An 18,942-nucleotide genomic window follows, 5' to 3' on the forward strand; every position below is an offset into this window, starting at 1 on the left:
CGTGTGTACTACACGGAGTATGCAACACTTGAAGCAGGTGCGCATATATATATATATATATATATATATATATATATATATATATATATATGGAGCATGTTCTGGGAGGGCATGGCTCCGTCATCTTTTGTGCTGGTGAATGATCTATGCTTGGACAGGGCCTGGAGCATCGTGGGTACTTGGTAACTGTTGATCCACGGTGAGTGCACACCTCATCTCTCTTCATGAGAAATGGAATCACGTCTCTCACTGTTCCTAGCCTGTGTGCTTCAGACTGTGGGGCTGACACACATTTAACACAAACAGAGCAGCATTTCTGGAAGGTAAATGTGGGCACCACCACAGGCATGACCAGAGGGATCTGGTAGGAAGATGAGATTGGGTGGGAGTCAGGACAGGGACGTCTGAGATCAGAGTCAGCAGATGCTAATAATACTCAGTCCTGTGAATACCTCGAGGGAGTCAGGACATGGATCATGGCCATCTCCAAGGGTCCCGATGCAGAGGGGATGGGGCCCTGTGACTGTCCCTGAGCATCACTGTATCTTTCCCTGGAGGAGGGCTAGTGGTGCAGAGAGGGCATGTGGGCTTCTGGGCTCTCTGTGGGTCACCCACCCATTAAGGGCTATGCCATGGGCACTTCCAGAGAAGTCCCCGAGCAGTTTTTGGATGGAGGCAGTACCACAGGAGCTGTCCTAGCCTTTGTGGATCTGATCTTGATCTTCCCCAACTCTTCATCTGTAGAGGTTGACTTGCCTGGGGCCACGTGGCCAGAGTTGGACCTGCTGAATGTCTCCATCAGGCTGGAGTCCCCCACCTCTACACCCCTGCTACCTCAACCAGGGATAAGAATGTGGTTCGTTAGTGACCCTGCACCCAGAGCCCTCGGTGGCCTGGGAAGATGGCAAAGGTCATGTGTAATGGCAGGTGGGGCTGAGCCCAAGCTACTGCTGAGGCCTCAATCTGGGAGGCTAATGCGAAGGTGCTGCCTCCCTGCATACCTCCTGGTGTGTACAGAGCTGCGTATCTGCTCTACAAGAGATAGCAGGCAAAGTTAAGCCCAGGCCACTGAACCCCATGGAGCCCCAGCACCCTCCACAACGAGGTGGGTGTTCACTGAGGGTCCAGATCTCTACATTGACCCCCATGGCCCTGGAGCACCCCAGCACTCACTGGCTTCCATATCTCGTCTTCTTGAACTTGTCTCTCTTGTATTGTGCATGCTCCTGTTCAAGGGTCCCCACCCCGGCAATGACCTGCTTCAGTGTCTTGTAGGTCTCCTGGGGGTCATCAATGATGAACGTCGAGTATTCCTCTTGCTCAGGGCCATCATACACAGATTTGCTGCCACAGGCCTCTGCAAGAGGGGGGAGGGTGGGCAGGAGAGTGTCAGCATGGGATGCCCAGGCTTCTGCTTTTCCCAGCCCTGTCTCTGGACATCTGCACAGGTTACTCCAGTGTGCTCCTCAGAGCAGCCTCTCCCTCAAAAAGCTTCCAGAAATAGGGGCTACTTCCAAGACCAAGCACGGTCCAGCCTGGAGGACCTCTAGGTGGGTTGCATAGCCAAGGTTTCTCCAGTTTGAATTCTGAGACCTCACATCCCAAGCCACATTACTGTCTCCAGCCAACCTCACAGGGGTTAGCTTCACATCCAGGTACTGTCGACCAACCAGGCCAGGAGAGGGGTCTGCACCTATGCACAGCTTGGCTGACTGGGGGTCTATCAGGATGAACTTCCATTCTGAAGTACAGAGTCTGGCACATGTCACTCACCGGACTCCTCTGGCTAGCTGTAAGGACGGCAGCACCCAAGGGTCTCTGCTCTTTGCTCCCCTCATCTTCTCCCAGGATTGTCTTCCTAATCACCCCCACTGAAGCCGTGCTGTGGCCTCTGGCTATAAACAAGGGTCACCCAAGTAATCCAGCTGCCCTTACCCACCTGAGCTGTCCACACCTGACCCTACACACCCGAGTTGGCATGCTTCTCTGTCACCAAGCTAGGCACACGCCCAGACTAGTCCAGACTAGGTGTTCAAGCCCTACAATTCTGCATGTGTCGTAGAATGAAAGCTTGTTTTCCTTCAAAGTGATATGCTGAAGTTGTTTTTGTTTTGTTTTGATTTTTTCTTGGTTGGCTGGGTTTTTGAGCTAGAGTCTTGCTGAGCAGCCTTGGATGGCCTCTACGCAGTATACAAATCAGGATGATCTTGAACTTTCTGAGGTCCCCCTACTTCTGTCTCTTGAGTGCTTGGATTACAGGCATGTGCCATGCCATGTGCCTGGCTTGTGTATGGAAGTGCAGTATCAGGAGGTGGTCAGATCTCAAGGGCAGAGCCCTTGTGGATGGGATTAGTTCCTCTGTAAAAGAGGCCTCCTCCACACCCAAGGGCATATGACAAGTCAGTCTGTGATTGGAACAGCCCTCCCCAGAGCCAGAACTGTGCTATCTGGATTATAGGTACCCAGCCTCTAGACCACTGAGAAGGAGTCTCTGTCACCATGACCACAAATGACCAGTCCATGGCAGTCCAAAGCAACCAAGGGAGAAGAAAGAAAAGGCCAAAGGTAGGGGCTGCTAGGAGAGCTATCCAAGGGTACGACGTAGCTTTGGACCCGGGCAGCAGAGGCTGGGAACCGCCGGGAACAGGGTCGGATAGGTGGTTCTGGGATGGGGGGGACAGTGGCAGGGGCGTCATGTTCCTGGAACACCGAGCAGACAACGGGAAGAAAATGACAGTCGAAGACAGCCATTCTGCTCAGGCCTCACACAGAGGCCAGAAAGGAAGGAGAAACACGGAGAAGGTGGTCGTCGCTGTACGTGAACTTGGCTGAACTGGGTTTGCGGTCTGTCCCGTGCGAGACAGCACTTGCTCTGATGACATGGCTATTTACCCATCCTCTTCACTTAGAAACCTCCTCCGCTAAATAGCCATGTCATCAACATGAAGAGGATGGGGAACGGCGGGCTGCTCCTCACTGCTTCTAGTGACGGTGGGGGAAGAGAAGAGCAGGTCGCCGGAACTGTTAAACAAAAAGGACTCGGGAAATGCCTGGCTTTCCCATCCTGTACGTGAAGAAGCATTTGGAAGGAAGGGAACACTGAAAAGGCAGTGAACCCCCACCCAGCAAGATCAGTGTGCCGCAAGCTATGGACTCACCCCCCGAGGCCAGGGGGCAAAGCAGGGCTCACCCAAAAGAAACTGCAGCAGGGACTAGAGGGAACTGGATAGGGCCGAGGGAGGAAGGACATCTTGGGCCCTACGGAACCGGACCAGAGAGCTATGGGCTATTGCTATACATGCTTCTCAGGATGAAGAAAGAGGACCTGGAAGGTAAGTCAGAGAGGAGCAGGGCTACCTTTCCATACCCAAGGAGTCAGTCCCTAAGCCAGCCATCACATTTGGAATTCCCGGCTACATTATCAAGTTCATTCTGATCCAGGAGAGGAAAAGACAAAACGGTTACAAACAAGAACAAACCAAGCGATGAAACAGAATCTGCTTGGAGTGCGGCTTGCTGAGATGGTTAACTCTGTCAGCGGGGACACAAGAGTCATCAGGGAAGAGAGTGTCAATGAGCTATCATCGGGTGTGTGTGTGTGTGTGTGTGTGTGTGTGCGTCTTGTTTATGGCAACTGAGGTGGGAGGACCTGCCTACTATGGGTGACACCATCCCTTAGCAGGGAATTTTGAACTGTATGAGAAAGCCAGTGTATTCACTGATGTGAATACATTAATTCACCGCTCTCTGAGCTGTGGATGTGATATGGTTAGCTGTTTCAAGTTCCTGCTGCCTATTATCCCCAATAATGGGCTGTAACCTGGACTTGGGAGCTAAATAAACACTTTCTCCATTAAGTCACTTTTGTTGGGGTGTTTTTGTTTTGTTTTGTTTTGTTTCAAGACAGGGCTTCTCTGTGTAGCTTTGTGCCTTTTCCTGCAACTCACTTGGTAGTCCAGGCTGGCCTCAAACTCAGAGATCTGCCTGCCTCTGCCTCCCCAGTTGCTGGGATTAAAGGCGTGCGTCACCACCGCCCGGCCTTGTCGGAGTATTTTTATCATAGCGACAGGGAAGGAAACCAAGACACTTGTTAAGCCGAGTGTTCAGAGAACTATATCGTGTTTGCAGACTTCAGCAAGGCCACTGACACGTCTATAAAATGACTGAGATGTAAACTATGTGAAGAAAATGAGCAGACAGACAGACAGATGCTTTTACTGACCGACCCTCTGTTACCATCTAATCATCTGAGAATGAGATCGAGGTACTGGTCCAAGTCCAGAGCTCTGACTCAGGTGAACGTGGCATTGGAAGACGTGATGGTGGGGAAATCTCAGAGAGCCTGGCTAACAGCAGTGTGCACAAGGACTACCAGATACATTGTCTGCTCTGTGGACAAACATCAGTGAACTCTGGCCTCTGAGCTTGCTTTGGAGACAGTAACATATGGAGACAGTGTCCCTTTTGCTGATCCAAGTGGAATGAAGTGATAGTGGGAAGGCCAGGTTGAGGAGGGTGGGCTTTCCAGGATGAGGGATCCTGGGACAGAAATGGAGCTTCCACAGTACAGGACAGCCCTAGGCTATGCAGAGTGGCTAGGAGAAGCAGAACGGCACCCAGTCACAGCTGTGGTCACCTTCATTACTCATTGAGTTTTCTACAGAGGCCTCAACTCTCCGAGGCTCCTTCATTCCACCCTACTCTGCTTTAGTTACTGTTGTGGGAGCTGCCCACGCTAGCCACACATCTACCAGGGCATTGAGTAGTCTTAGGTCATAGCTGCATGGCATCCTGGAACCTCAGAGTAGGTGCTGTGAAGGCCAAGCTTCTGGGGGGTGAAGATGTGACTGATGTGTACATGTATGTGAAGCCCATGACATATTCAAGAATCCAGGTGGGCATGCACAGTTGTCTTGTATTATCATTGCACAGGTGTGTACATGCTGGCACACTGCTGGCTATCCCCAAGCCTGGTCATTTGATGCTGGGTAGTCCCATGGAAGTCCCACAGTCACCTCACCAAACATAGTAATGTTGTTGGGCTGGAGCAGGAGAATGAGAAGGGACACATGGGCTTATCTCTTGGCTTTGTTGCACATTTCCAGTGGGCCACAGGGCCTATCATGTAATCCCTAAGAACAGGTGTGAGCGCTCCCAAGTCTAGGGCAGACAGGTGGTTCATCTGCTTCGGGTGGGTTCTGCATCTGAGTTATAGACCTCTAACCCTGTTCAGGTGACATCACCTGGAGTGTCTGCTTTAATCCTATGAATTAAATGTTATGGGTGACAAAGTAGCAGATGTTTGAAACATGTAGTATGCTTGGAGCTGCTAGGCATGTGGCATACTCACTTGTGTCCACACACGAGTGTGTGCATCCACATGTGTGCATGTCTATGTAACTTATGCACACACACGCATGCATACGTATATACCTCTCTGGAAAGCACAGAAGAGTGAAATCCCTTGTTGGTGCAGATGTTATTAAGAAAGGCCAAAGAATCCCCAAGTTCACGGTTTGCCCGTTAAATTCTATCTGAAAATGTCAGGATATCCCATGGCCAAACTATTCTCCTACAATTGCTCTTTAACCCCCACCAAGATCCCTGTCCGATGTAAAAGATGCCCGTGGGCACCAAGGACCCCAGAGGCTCTGTAGTAGCATTTCTGAGGTGTAACAGATGCCCGTGGGCACCAAGGACCCCAGAGGCTCTGTAGTAGCATTTCTGAGGTGTAACAGATGCCCATGGGCACCAAGGACCCCAGAGGCTCTGAGGTAGCATTTCTGAGGTGTAACAGATGCCCATGGGCACCAAGGACCCCAGAGGCTCTGTAGGAGCATTTCTGAGGTATAACAGATGCCCACGGGCACCAAGGACCCCAAAGGCTCTGTCGTAGCATTTCTGAGGTGTAACAGATGCCCACAGGCACCAAGGACCCCAGAGGCTCTGTAGTAGCATTTCTGAGGTCACTCGTCCCAATGCACAACTCCCCATGGTTGGCGCCCAGGGTCCACACTCACCCTGCATCTTTTCCAACTTGCCCATGTACAGGTTAAAGAGAGAGTAGATGCGCTCTGTCTCACGGTCCCCATCAATGTCCAGCTGGATGTTTGCGGGGAGCCCACTGTCCAAACACAGCAAGTACAGAATGGTTAGTGTATTTCCTTAAACACTTGCTCTGTGTGTGTGTGTGTGTGTGTGTGTGTGTGTGTGTGTGTGTGAGAGAGAGAGAGAGAGAGAGAGAGAGAGAGAGAGAGAGAGAGGGAGGGAGGGAGGGAGGGAAGGGAAATTTGGACATGGCAGTAATATGAGAAAGAACTATGTGAGAAAGGTCTTCTTGGGGGCACATAGGGTAGGAACGACCCAGAAGAGCCCCACACGAGTCCATGAGTCCTCACATCCTTGAAGGCTGAGGGGCTCTGGCTCCTGTGGTGGGCTAACAATGGAGGAAACCCTTGATCTCCTCCCAGGAGGGTTCTGGGGATACATACATACATACATACATACATACATACACACATACACACATACATACACACACACACACACACACACACACACACACACACACACACACACACACACACACACACACACATCTAGGGACCCTCCTGAGCCTCAGGCCCTACACCAATGAAGCTGCTACAATGACTCCAAGGCTCTGGGAGGGTTCAGTGACAGTCAGAAGGGTGAGTGACCCTGAACAGTCCTCCATCTCAGGACTTGTCACGTGAGGCTATCATTGCTTCTTCTACGTGGACAAGTCGTGTAAGGGGCACGACCAATCTTCCCGGCACTAGGCTGCCTCCAGGACCAGCATAGCTGAAAGAGCCTTGACCACTGCAGGAAGCCCAGCTCACCACAGGGCCAGGAAGGCAAAAACCTGCCTTAGTTTCCAAAAAGGGGTTTCAGGCAGTGAGTCAAGTAGCTAAATCAGGGTGAGGCATCTGTGAGCTAAGGATGTGCTCAGGGATGCACAAGCCATGTTTCTTGTTGAAGAGACAGAGTGCCCTGCCCTGGGTCCTCTGCTGAAGACCTTCCACACAAGCCTGAAGACATCTCTGCCCCAGGCAGTTGATAGAGAGGAATCTTGAAGGCTTGCAGCTCCCACCAGCCTATGCAGAGCCTTTCAGAGGACCGCACCAAGGGCTCCCTCAAGAACAGCTCTGTGCGTGTGGTTTCTGATTTATTGCATCTTAGTCACACTTCTGTATCTTAGCTGACTTGTCTTACATAGCGCAAAGGCTGACAGCTGTGCCTGGTTGGACAGGGCTGAGGAGCCATGGACCTACCCGGTGCAGGGAGTACAGCCAGCTGCTGTGTCTGAGGAGGCCTTGCAGCAAAGCCAGTGGCCATTCAGGTAGGCGGACGGATGGTACACGGTGAGGCGCTTCTGGTTACACTGACTCACTTTGGTGAGGATGTCGATCCAGTCCTTGGCCTCCACGCAATTGTTGGCCTGGATGTACAGGGCACGCTCTGGCTGGATAACCTGGAACATCTGAGCAGGTAGGGTGGGATCAGGGGCTGCAAGTCCAGAAGGTGCCAGGCCATTTGCTTAGTTTCTTGTAGGTTCTACCACTGAGCCAGGTAGAGGAGGAGGTGGGATGGTGAGTGCCCGGGTGGTAGGGACCCCAGGCCTGGACATGCAGGGTCGTGGGGGAGGGGACATCGCCAACAGTGGAGGTGGACAAGGAGGAGGAAGGACACCCGTTGGGTTGGAACTGGGCCATCGCTCACATTTTTCATTCGGAAGGACTCCTCCTCCAGTCTCTCCACAGCCAGGATGTTCTCGATGGGGATGCTGCAAAGGGGCTGGTCACCTACAGCAGAGAAGGGATGAAAGTTGTGCTCAGTTGCACAGCATGCCCTGCCTCTCACCGGTGTGAGGCTCCCCGTGGCCCAGTGACTGCAAGGCCGCAGGAGAGGGCTCATGGCTGTCTTCTCCTGAAGGCTGGAAAAACAGGAAGAGCATGGATGTGGGGTTGGGGTAGGCATGGGATTCTCAAAGCACAGTACCTACACCAAGGCAGGGCCTTGGACCTGTTCTCACGCTGGTGATAAAGTGTCTCAGCCAGGTCCACAGGAACGTGGCCCACACCATCTCCAGCACTTCAGCACACTAGCCAGTTTAGATCTAGGGCACGGCAGGACTGCTCAGCTCTATCCCTATGACTGGAACCCAGAACCGATGAGGCACAAAGAGACCTGGCTAAGGACATCTTCCCTAAGGAAAGCCTGCGGCTGCCAACCCCAAGGCCCCTCTTCACTTTGCTGAATCACTGCTCTGGGGCTGTGCATAGGAACAGGAGCAAGAAAGACATAAAAAGGGGGACCAGGGGTAGCAATGAGGAAATAAAAGTGGAGGTGAAGGGTCTGCTGTAACACAGTCAGCTCTGTACCCTCTGGTTCTACAGAGAGCAGATTCCTGAGAACATGGTCATCTTCACCGAGGCTCACAGGGCCCGGGGCTGAGGCTCGTCTCAGGTCTCACCTGCTCCCCAGGCTCCTGTGGCAGTCAACCTGTTAAGTGGGGGAGCCCCTCTGCCTTGCTGGGCCCCAAGTGAAGGAGTGTAGAAACCTGTTACCTTTGCTCTTCTGGTAGGTGAACTCATGGTTCGTCAGGCGAAACCACCTCTTCTTGAAATTCTTCATGCCGAACCGCTTCCTTCCTTGGGCCCGCTTAATCATGAACCTGGCACAAAGGGCCCGTGGCACCCGGTCAATGTTCTCAAGTCGGGGCCCGAGCTACCTCCAGGCACATAACCATAACAATTCTGCACTCTCATAAGACACGGGCGGGCAGGGGTACCGAAACCCTGTCCTTTTACGACCTTGTGCTAAGGCTGAGGTTGAGGGCACACACGCTTGTTTTTTTTTTTTTTTTAACAGTTCTGCCTCTTACTAGTACTTGCCTAGAAAACACAATTCTCTCTAACCTGTAAACACACGGAATTTGTGTAAAATTTATGTGCACAGCATCACTTGTAATGTCGGACTTTACCATATAGAGGAGCACGCATGCGCAGCACTCTATGGCTCTACAGAGATGTATCTGTGGATCCCTTGAGAAGGGGTTCATAACTCTTCTTGCTCAATTTTTGACCCGAGTACCACATGCATAAGTGACTTTTTCTAACTGCCACCAATGTTCCTCACAGGTGCGGGGAGGCAGTAGCCATGGCTGGAGGCTACAGTGTAAGGGTCACTGGGCTCACATAAGCAGGGCTGACTTCACACAGCAAATGCACTTAAAAGCACAAAGTCGACCTCGCAGTTCTGCGTATTGGCAGGTGACGGACTGAGGAATGTGTTGGCAGAAGCAGAAGTGCACCCAATCGTGGTGTGGGCCTTTGTGGACACAGTTACTTCCACGAATGGATGGGGATGATAAGGCGGGGTGAAGAGTGACAGGTCACTCTCCCGGGTGACACGGCAGCCATGCATACAGAGCTGCGTGTGTGGTCTGAGGACCTGGCCTGGAAGAGGAACGGGCAGTGCTTCAGTGTGGGGTCAAGGCCCCAAACCCCAGCATGAGGAAGCGAGTGAAATTCTCGTAGTGTGTTGGCAGAGCGGGAGAGGCTGCACCCCTCCTGCAATGGCTGGTTATCCTGAGAGCTTGTCACCATCGATATAAGGTTTGCAAGCCCTGTACACACTGGGCCAAGTTAAGGATTATGAGACAAAACCTGTTGCTTTAGAGGTTGTGAATTAAATGCATATCCCATGGTGTCATGTATGTATTGTTGAACACGTGGTTAAGGTAGATGGCGATTTAAAGAAAAACAACAGATTCACAGTTAGGGCAGCCTGATAGTGACCTGTGGATGGCCCAAGCTTGAGCCAAAGGGCCATGGGCCAAGCTGAACATAGTCTCAACTAGGAACTGGGAACTGGGATGCAGAGCAGGGCTCATGGGAACTAGGCATGCCTGTCAAAGTTCATGCAAACAAGAGCAGGATGCATTCCCAGGGCCCCTTGGGCAGGACTGTAGGGTGGGAGGGATGGGGGCAGAGAAGGAGGCCAACAATAACACAACCTCAACCACCAAGACCTAATTCCTTACCCTTCTTTAAGCAGGATGGGCTCCTCTATGCTCTTGGGGTCCCTTCTCCCCGAGGATGAGATCAAATCCAGGAACTGGAGTGGGAGGAAATCAGGCTGTCAGAAGGGAAGCGTGAGGACAGAGCCTGCTCTGCCAGAAGCCTAGCTGGATGCTGAGACTTCTGAACCCAGGGGAGAGGTTTGGGGATGTGAGTCCTAAGAGAGCTGCAGGGTCTGCTCTTGTCTCCAGTAGATGAGTCCAGTCCATCCCACCAGGTCTTGTCCATCTGCTGAGACCTCGCCAGGGCTCTCACCAGGAGCCAGGTGCACGGTAGGGATCCTACCTGAGCTTTGTAGGCCTAGGTCAGGCTCTAGTGGTACATCCCAAGGTACATGGGAGGGAGGCGTTAGCCCATCCAGAGCCCCACTAGTCTGCCTGGCTGAGGTCACTCTTCTCCCTGGCCCCCAGTGTAGTAATATAGTATACCCCAATATATTATATACCCTAATAAACGTATCTGGGGATCAGAGGACAGAGCCAGCCACTAGATTAGACATAGAGACCAGACAGTGGTGGCACACACCTTTAATCCTATCACTTGGGAGGCAGAGATCCGTCTGGATCTCTGTGAGTTCAAGACCATGCTGAGAACAGAGCCAGGCATGGGGGCACATGCCTTTAATCCCAGCACTTGAGATCTCATGTCTTTGCATGGAAAGCACACATGCCTTTAGTCTCGGGAAGTGACATGGCTGAGTGGAGAACGGTATATAAGGCTGAGGAGACAGGAACTGAGCAGCAGTTCAACTGAGACCGTCAGGGGTGATGACTCAGAGGCTTTCAGTCAGAGGATTCGTAGAAACAAGATTGGCTGAGGGGCTGGTGAGGTGAGGTTGGCTGTGGCTTGTTCTGCTTCTCTGATCTTTCAGCCTTCACCCCAATATCTGGTTCTGGGTTTTCTACTCATAAGACCTTTTAAGACCTTTGGTGTGTGACCTCCCGACTCCTTGGATTCCTTCCGTCAGTTGAAGGTCACCCCCAGCTACGGTCCCTACTTCCCTTTCAGTGTTCAGGACTCCATGATTTCTAAGAGAGACGCTGTGTAGACTGCTTCTGAATGGTAGACAAACAGCAAAGCCAAGGGTCCTGAAGTGTCTGTTTCTACACATGCATCAGGCCAGGGCTCAGACAGCACACACTGGTGTTAACACACAGTCAATGGAAGACCCGCGTGGACCACTTTTGGTCAACTCAACACAAACCTAGACATATCTGGGAAGAGCGACCCTCAACTGAGAAATTGCCTCCATCGGTCCCCTGATTAATGACTGATGCGGGAGGACCCAGCGCACAGTAGGCAATGCCAGCCCTGGGTAGGTGGTCTTGGGTGGTATAAGAAGGCAAGCTGATGCCACAATTGACGGCTTCTGGCAGAGGTGCAGGCGGGCAAGGACTCCGTCTGTTTAAGGGGCAGGCCACTGAGAGTTTGACCACACTCCAGTGAGTTTATAGAGAACACAAATTGGACTTGTTTTGTTTTCTTTTTTGTTGTTGTTGCAGGGGAGGTCACAAGGGTGGAGGGGTATGGAAAGACTAGTGAATGTGATCAGGGTGTAAGATGTGAAATTCCCAAAGAATCAATAAAAATATCCTGTTGGAAACAAGACAAAAAGCAAGCTGAGTGAGCTATGAAAAGCAAGCCAGTCAATGGCATTCCCCTGTGGCATCTGCTTCAGCTCCTGCCTCCAGGTTCCTGCTGGAGTTCTGATGTCCCTCAGTGGCAGACTGTGATGTCGAAGTGTACGCCCAATAGACCCTTTCCTCCCCAAGTTGGTCATGGTTAATGTTTTAGCAGAGCAGCAGAAAGTAACTTAAGAGAAAGCCTTTGGCACAGAAAACAGAGGGCGAGTCTCCACACTAGACTCCGAGGGGAGCCAAAGGTGGTGAATTTTAGGACAGGCAGGCCAGCCTCGGGTTAAGGGGTATGGTGGGTCCTGGCAATGGCCATGGAGAAGGTGTGGGGAACTGTGCCTTGGAGGATGCGACACTTACATTTTTTACAGCATCTGCGTACTTCTGCTCATTGAAGAATTCATAGAATGTCGCCATGTATGACTCCTTAAAACTGGCCTGAAAGGAAACAGGTCATCTGCTGACAGCCACGGGCACCAATGCTCATGGGCCAGATCAGAAAGCTGCAGCCCACAGTGACAACAAGCCTAGGGCGCCACAGGTGAGGTGATTCCAGGCCACAGGGGTGAATGGTAAGCATGCAGTGCACCTAGAGGCCGCCCCACCTAGAGGCTTCTGCATGAAGCTGGGATTCTGAAGCAGCATCCAGAGAGGTTGCTGGGAGTCTGTGTTGAAGCCCCTGGCTCAAAGCACATCTTCACTCTTATCAACACCTGGGAATCCGGGGATTAAGGGCTACAAACTAGCTACAGATGTGGTCACAGCAGCCTGGATCAAAGTGAAGGTAGGTTTGTAGGAACAGGAGTCCAAGGCAGGCCAGAGACCTCAGCACCAACCCCTGGTCCAGGGCAAGTGACGATGAAGGGGAAATCCAGGCTTGTGACCAAAGGGGTAAGAGGGGATCGACCTCTGCTGTCCAGGATGTAGGGGCCACATGTGGATGAATAGTAGTGCAGGCCGTCCCTAGGTTTGCTCCTACAGCGCCAACAGCCAAGGTCAATAACACATCTGGCCTACTGTGGCTTGGGGTCCTGGGGCAAAGCTGAGGAGGCTCAGTTCTTTTGTCCATTTAAAGAGTCAGATGGGGCTGATTTGCTCCCCACTATGGCCATTGAACCTCCCCCACAATGACTAGTCAGGGCAGAGGCAGCAGGAAGTGCTGGCATGCGTACTTTTGGAGCTGGGGGATGGAGACACTGGCTTTGATTCTATTCGATATCCTAATAGCCGTGATGAACACACCCTCCCCTATATGCAAAACATTTCATTTATAGCTTCTGAAGAAGAAAAAAAATAAACAATAACCCAGTGTTCAGAATCAGATAAAACGAGCCCAGACTTACAGACTTGGACTTGGACAAGCTGCCGAGAGTCTGAATTGTTTTTGAGATAAGTGTCAGGGTTCTAGAAGTCTGTGGATCCTGAGAGGACAGGACAAGAGCAATGTGAATGTTATTAGTTCTGTAGAAGAGTAACTGTCAATCCCAGAATAAGGTAATAAGACAAATGATGCTGTCTCAACCTTCCTAACACTGCAACCTTTGTTGTTGTTGTTGGTGGTGGTGGGTTTTTTTTGTTTTTTGTTTTATTTTTTTGGTTTTTCAAGACAGGGGTTCTCTGTGTAGCTTTATGCCCTTTTCCTGGAACTCACTTGGTAGCCCAGGCTGGCCTCGAACTCACAGAGATCTGTCTGGCTCTGCCTCCTGAGTGCTGAGATTAAAAGTGTGCGCCACCACCGCCGGCGACACTGCAACCTTTTAATACAGTTCCTCATGTTGTGGTGATCCCAACCTTAAAATTAGTTTCATTGCTACTTCATAACTGTCATTTTGTTATTGTTATGAATCATAATGTAAATATCTGTGTTTTCTGATGGTCTTAAGTGACCTCTGTGAAAAGGTCAGGTGGCTCCCAAATGGGTCATGACCCACAGGTTGAGAACTACTAGTCTAAACACCTACTATAGAATGGGAGTAGATACATCAGTAAAGATTCAGGAAGATCTGCATTGCCTGGGGCTGGACCTTGCCACACCCCAGAGGCCCTTTCATTAACCACCAGATTCCTGGCATTGCCAGCTGAGAAGAGCCACATGGATGAGGGCTCTCTGCCGGATATGCAAAGGACCCTCTCAAAACTAGAGCAATCCAACAGGTCACCGCAGCGCTAACTGAGGTTCCACAACCCTGGCCAGGGACACGTGCAGTTTTGACATGGCCTGGAGGGTGGAGAACCCCCTAGCAGGGGGCTCTACCAGGCATACATATGTCGCCCCAGGAGGAGGCTATGTCCACCCAGACAGGGCTTGGCCACAGTATGTGCACCATGAATAGATGAAGTAATACATGTATATCTGAGGTGGTGGGAAGAACACTAGTAAAGACTATCAGGTAAGACCCTGGTCAGACCATGAATTATTATTTAAAACAGTATTAACTAGGGGTTGAAGAGATCATTCAGTTGGTAAAGTGCTTGTTATTCAAGCATGAGTCTGATCCTTAGCACCCACATAAAAAGTGGAACATGTAATCCAAGCACTGAAGATGTGGAGACAGACAGACAGATCCTTGGAGCTCACTGGCCAATCAGTTTAGCCTAAATGGCAAGCTCCAGGTCCCAGTGTGCTGTGGATTAGGCTCCCTGCTAATAATAAAGCTGACTGGCTGATAGCAGGGCAGAAAGAGATTGGATAAGACAACCTGGCACAGGGAGAATGCTGGGAGAGAAGGGCGGAGTCAGGGCAGTCACACCAGATGCCAGCCAGCCACTGAGCAAGCAGGACATGTATAAAACGAGGTAACAAGCCATGAGCCATACGGCAGAATGTAGATAAATAGAAATGGGTTGATTTAAATATAAGAGCTAGTTTGTAATAAGCCCGAGCTATTGGCCAAGCATTTATAAGTAATATAAGTCTCTGAGTGGTTATTTGGGAACTGGTGGGTGGGACAGGAAATGTCTGTTTACACCAATGAGAGACCCTGTTTCAAAAAACAAGATGGCTGGTGCATAAAGAAAGATATCTGAGTTTGACCTGTGCACCACCCACCCCAACACATACCTAGACATACACAAATACAAAATAAGATAAAATAGTATTGATTCTCCCATCAGAGTGAAGAAAGCTGCTCAATCCACCCTCCTTTCCACTTGCAGAGGCCTGGCTGGTTAAGGAACCCTTGCTATTTAAGGGGGGCTGGCTGGTTGAGGTGGACTGCCTAGGTGAGAAGGACTGGCTGTCTGGCTTCCAGGACAACTCACATACCGTGTGGTGGGGTGTCAGCTGGAAGAGGTTTGGGGACAGGATGGCAGGAGCGAAGAACCTCAGGAAGATGAAGCTGCTCACAGCTGTGTACCTCACATCCAGGTCATCTGTAAGCAGACAGGGGACAGTTTCAGTCTGGGACAGAAGCAATGGCGCATGGGTTCTGATCTTGCTCGGCAATTCTCAAGGGCCACACCAATGAGCCAGACTTGGCTTAAGACTCTTTTCTGTCTCTTTCTGTTTATGTATTTCTTCTGTATTTTTTGTTCTCTTTCTTCAGTCTATATGTCTATATGTTTCTCTCGCTCCTCTGACTGTCTGAATAGTACTGTCATATTTCTACATATTTCTTCCGGTCTCTGTCTATCTCTGTCTCCCTAGCTGTTTCTCTCATTATGTCACACAAGAGGACACAGTCTGGCAGCCGAGGGTCACAGATGTAACGTCAGTCACCAGGGCCCCCTGAGGACTCATTGTTGGGTGATCTACTTCCATGTGGTGTGAGATGATAACTTTATTTTGTTGTTGGAAACTCCCTCCCTAGTCCTCTGAGGCCTGCAGTCCCAAAGCTCTGGGGATGGAGCTGCCTGGGGTCTACAGGACACATGCAGATTCATGTTTCCCAGAGGTTGGTCCCAGGAGCAAGGAAGGTGTTCTGGCCTGAGATGCAGCTCCAGCCTGTGTGGAATAGTAATGGGAGCTCACGTGCTTGTGGAATGATATGCTTGGAGTGGTAGGTGGGGGGCCTGGAGAAGTGTGGGTGGGGCCTGGAGGTGTGGGTGGGGCCTGGAGAGGTGTGGGTGGGGCCTGGAGAGGTATGGGTGGGGCCTGGAGAGGTGTGGGTGGGGCAGGAGTTGGGGCAGGAGAGGTCAATAGTACTGGGGTCTGGAGTAGGAGGAGGTAGGGGGCAGCCTGAGAGGTTTGGTCTGGTCTGCATGGGACAGGTGCTGGGCTCAAGGCCTACAGGGTCCAAGAAGTCTGGGCAATGTCATAGAAGGGGACCTGCCATGAGGGTATGATGTTCTGGGGTGGAGGTGAAGCATGCAGCTTAGGAAGTACTGTGGGGAGGGCATCTCTGCTTCTCCAGGAGCTGGTGGGACTAAGGAATAGGTCTGCAGAAGTGGGCTACCAGGAAACCTTGGGGCTCTCCATGAGGGAAAGGCCCCCAAGGGACCGGTCTCCTTGGCAATGCAGTAACTCAGAATTCATGACCCTAAGAGGAAAACATTTGAAGGCAGTTCTGGGAGGACATGTTCACACTATAGAACTGGTGTTCCTTCCCAGACACTGGGGGATTGTGAGCCAAGATGTCTGCATCCTCATCCTCCAGCTCAGGCCCTTGGTGGCTCACCTTGGAAGCGCTTGGCAGCTGCCTCCCGCAGGGAAAAGAAGATGTCACACATGACGGTGGGACAGCTCACTCCAGACTTGGTGATGACCGTGAAGATGCGATCCACATACTGCCGCAGGCTCTCCTGTAAGAGTTGGGAAGTTAGACCCAGAGTCTCCCTGAGGCCAGGACGGCACCAGAGACATACCCAGGGACAGGGGAGCCTGGACCTCATGATGTTTACAAACACTCGCTGCAAAGATCTGTATTGAGTGGCTACAGTAATCGGTCCCCTGGGTCCTCTTGCTCCGCATCACAGAACAGACTGAACTTCACTAGGATCCAAGGAACCCGCACTTCCGTTTGCAAGTGTGAACCTAGCAAAGTCTCGTCTATATGAAGGCATAAGAAGACACCAACATGCAGGAGCCCCTCAAGCAGCACTTCCTGTGGAGAGGTTTGTCTGTCCTGAGTTGAGAACCGGTGGAGTTCATGGGTCAGGTTGTGGGCTCACAAGGTCAGGTCTGGGCCCTCAGGAGACAGTGGGAGCTGATGGAGCCTCTAAGAGGCAGGTGTATGGAGCGGTGGTAGACAGGAGGTTAATAGACATCCGATGCGGATAGGTCACGTGGGCTCAATACTGTACTCAGGGTCAAGAGCCAGACAAGCGTTTTGGGGCCCAGCCATCCCCACCAGGCCAGAGATCTCCAATCAGCGTCTGCACATCTGCGAGCAGAAACTCCAACAGGAGCGACTGGCTTTGGGAAGCATCCCAGAACAAAGCAGGTACCTACCATGTTGCTCTCAAGGTTTTCACCGTCTTTCAACTTCACGGGGTCAATTTCACAGGACTTGTGGTTCTGGCAAATCTGGAAGAGTGTTAAGATGGTGCTGCACAAGGTGGGAAGACAGAGCTGAAAGGCTTCCCGAGGAAGCCGGTCCTCCTGGAGGCAGCTCCCACAACGGACGCTGGACAGCTGCGGGCATGCAGGAGCATCCCAAGGCTTGGGCTGTGCTGCAAGCTGCCTGGAGGACCAGCCTTGGCCTCACACTGTTGTTTCTTTTTGCTCTTTTTTTTTTGGGGGGGGGTTGCCACACAGCAACCCAAATAAATCACTCACAGAGGCTTATTCTTAATTACAAATGTCCAGCCATAGTTTGGCTTGTTGCTAGTCAGCTTTTCTTAAATTATCCCATTATCTTTGCCTCTGGGCTTTTCCTTTTCTCTCCCTGTAGACCCTTCTTTCTTACTCTGTTGCTGGTTGTGTTGTTGGGTGGTTGGCCCCTGGGTCCTCCTCCTTCTCTGGCTACTTCTTTTTCTGCCTCCCAGATTTCTCCTTTTATTTATCCTCTCTGCCTGCCAGCCCAGCCTATTTCTCTCTCCTGCATCACTATTGGCTGTTCAGTTTTTTATTAGACCATTGGGTATTTTGGACAGGCGAAGTCACACAGCTTCACAGCTTAAACAAATGCAACATAAACCAAAAATGTAACACACCTTGAATAGTATTCTACAACACCACATAGCCCCAAAGAATCCCACAGAGTCCCATGGGGCCTTATGAGACTCCACACAGTAGATATTTGTCTCTACACAGGCTGCTGGGAGAAACCCATAAACAAGGAAGCCATGCTGTGGGCATTTCCCCAGGACTGAACTGCTTGATTTACTCATGAAGAGATGCCTCAAAGCTTCAAGCACATTTGTCTTCTCAAATGTTCCCATGACTCTGCTCATAGATAAACCAGTATTCTAGATTAAATTTTCACACATTGCAGAGAACCCGATTTCACAACCTGTCTTGTAAGCAAGACACCCACTAAGAGTCATGGTAGGGAGGAGTTAGGAGTGGGGGTAGTTTGGATACAAAGGCAGCTGAACCATAGGCAGGGGCAGGCCAGGCCTCAGACAGTACAGGTCACAGTTGAGGCCTTAGGAACGGAGGGACCCACAGCATGTGGAAAGGAGTGGCTGAGGAAAATGAGGTTTCTCCTGCATGACCTGTCTTTAACAGTGAGGATGTCTGTCTATCTGTCTGTCTGTCTATCTATCTATCCATCCATCCCCTATCTACCCACCTATTTATCCATCATCTATCTATCTACCTACCTACCTATCCATCATCCATCACCTATCTACCCATCTATCTATCCATCATCTATCTATCTATCTATCTATCTATCTATCTATCTATCTATCTATCTATCATCTGTCTGTCTATTAATCCATCCATCCATCACCTATCTATCAATCAATCAATCAATCATCCACCCATCTATCATCTATCTGTTTATCTACCCTATATCATCCATCCTAAAGCAAAGAGGATTCTTGAATATATATAAAATGTCCTTTATAAAAGCTAGCAAAACGAGGTCCCTGTGGGTTGGCGGGTAGTCTTGTCTCTCATAGAAGCCCTGGTCACCATGCCAAAGTGGCCAGGGCCATCTCACCTCCTCAATGGTGGGCTTCAGGGTCACATGGAGGTAGTGCATGCCCGCCAGCTTCATTGTCTCATCTATGCATTTAGATGTCAGTGAGTTTCCTCGGAAGATGGTATTGGGGTCCCTGGAAAACAGCATAGGGATGATATCTGCCCTGAGGCACTA

General features: G+C 50.9%; 1 protein-coding gene across 4 annotated transcripts in view; it reads right to left on the reverse strand.

Annotated features, from left to right (window-relative positions):
• The window catches only part of Rasa3 (RAS p21 protein activator 3), a 109,603-nt gene that overhangs the window by 1,927 nt on the left and 88,734 nt on the right, over positions 1-18,942 (reverse strand). For all 4 annotated transcript variants that reach the window (XM_036209484.1, XM_036209487.1, XM_036209485.1 and 1 more), the window contains 12 exons: positions 18,787-18,901; positions 17,127-17,201; positions 16,354-16,477; positions 15,003-15,109; positions 13,081-13,158; positions 12,098-12,175; positions 10,067-10,140; positions 8,589-8,695; positions 7,741-7,823; positions 7,293-7,501; positions 6,021-6,124; positions 1,174-1,357 (listed from right to left, as the gene is read on the reverse strand). In XM_036209484.1, coding sequence (XP_036065377.1) covers positions 1,174-1,357; positions 6,021-6,124; positions 7,293-7,501; positions 7,741-7,823; positions 8,589-8,695; positions 10,067-10,140; positions 12,098-12,175; positions 13,081-13,158; positions 15,003-15,109; positions 16,354-16,477; positions 17,127-17,201; positions 18,787-18,901 — 1,338 coding nt within the window. The remainder of the gene's footprint in view (positions 1-1,173; positions 1,358-6,020; positions 6,125-7,292; positions 7,502-7,740; positions 7,824-8,588; positions 8,696-10,066; positions 10,141-12,097; positions 12,176-13,080; positions 13,159-15,002; positions 15,110-16,353; positions 16,478-17,126; positions 17,202-18,786; positions 18,902-18,942) is intronic.

Source organism: Onychomys torridus, chromosome 17 (genome assembly GCF_903995425.1).
Source record: "Onychomys torridus chromosome 17, mOncTor1.1, whole genome shotgun sequence".
Classification (NCBI taxonomy): domain Eukaryota; kingdom Metazoa; phylum Chordata; class Mammalia; order Rodentia; family Cricetidae; genus Onychomys; species Onychomys torridus.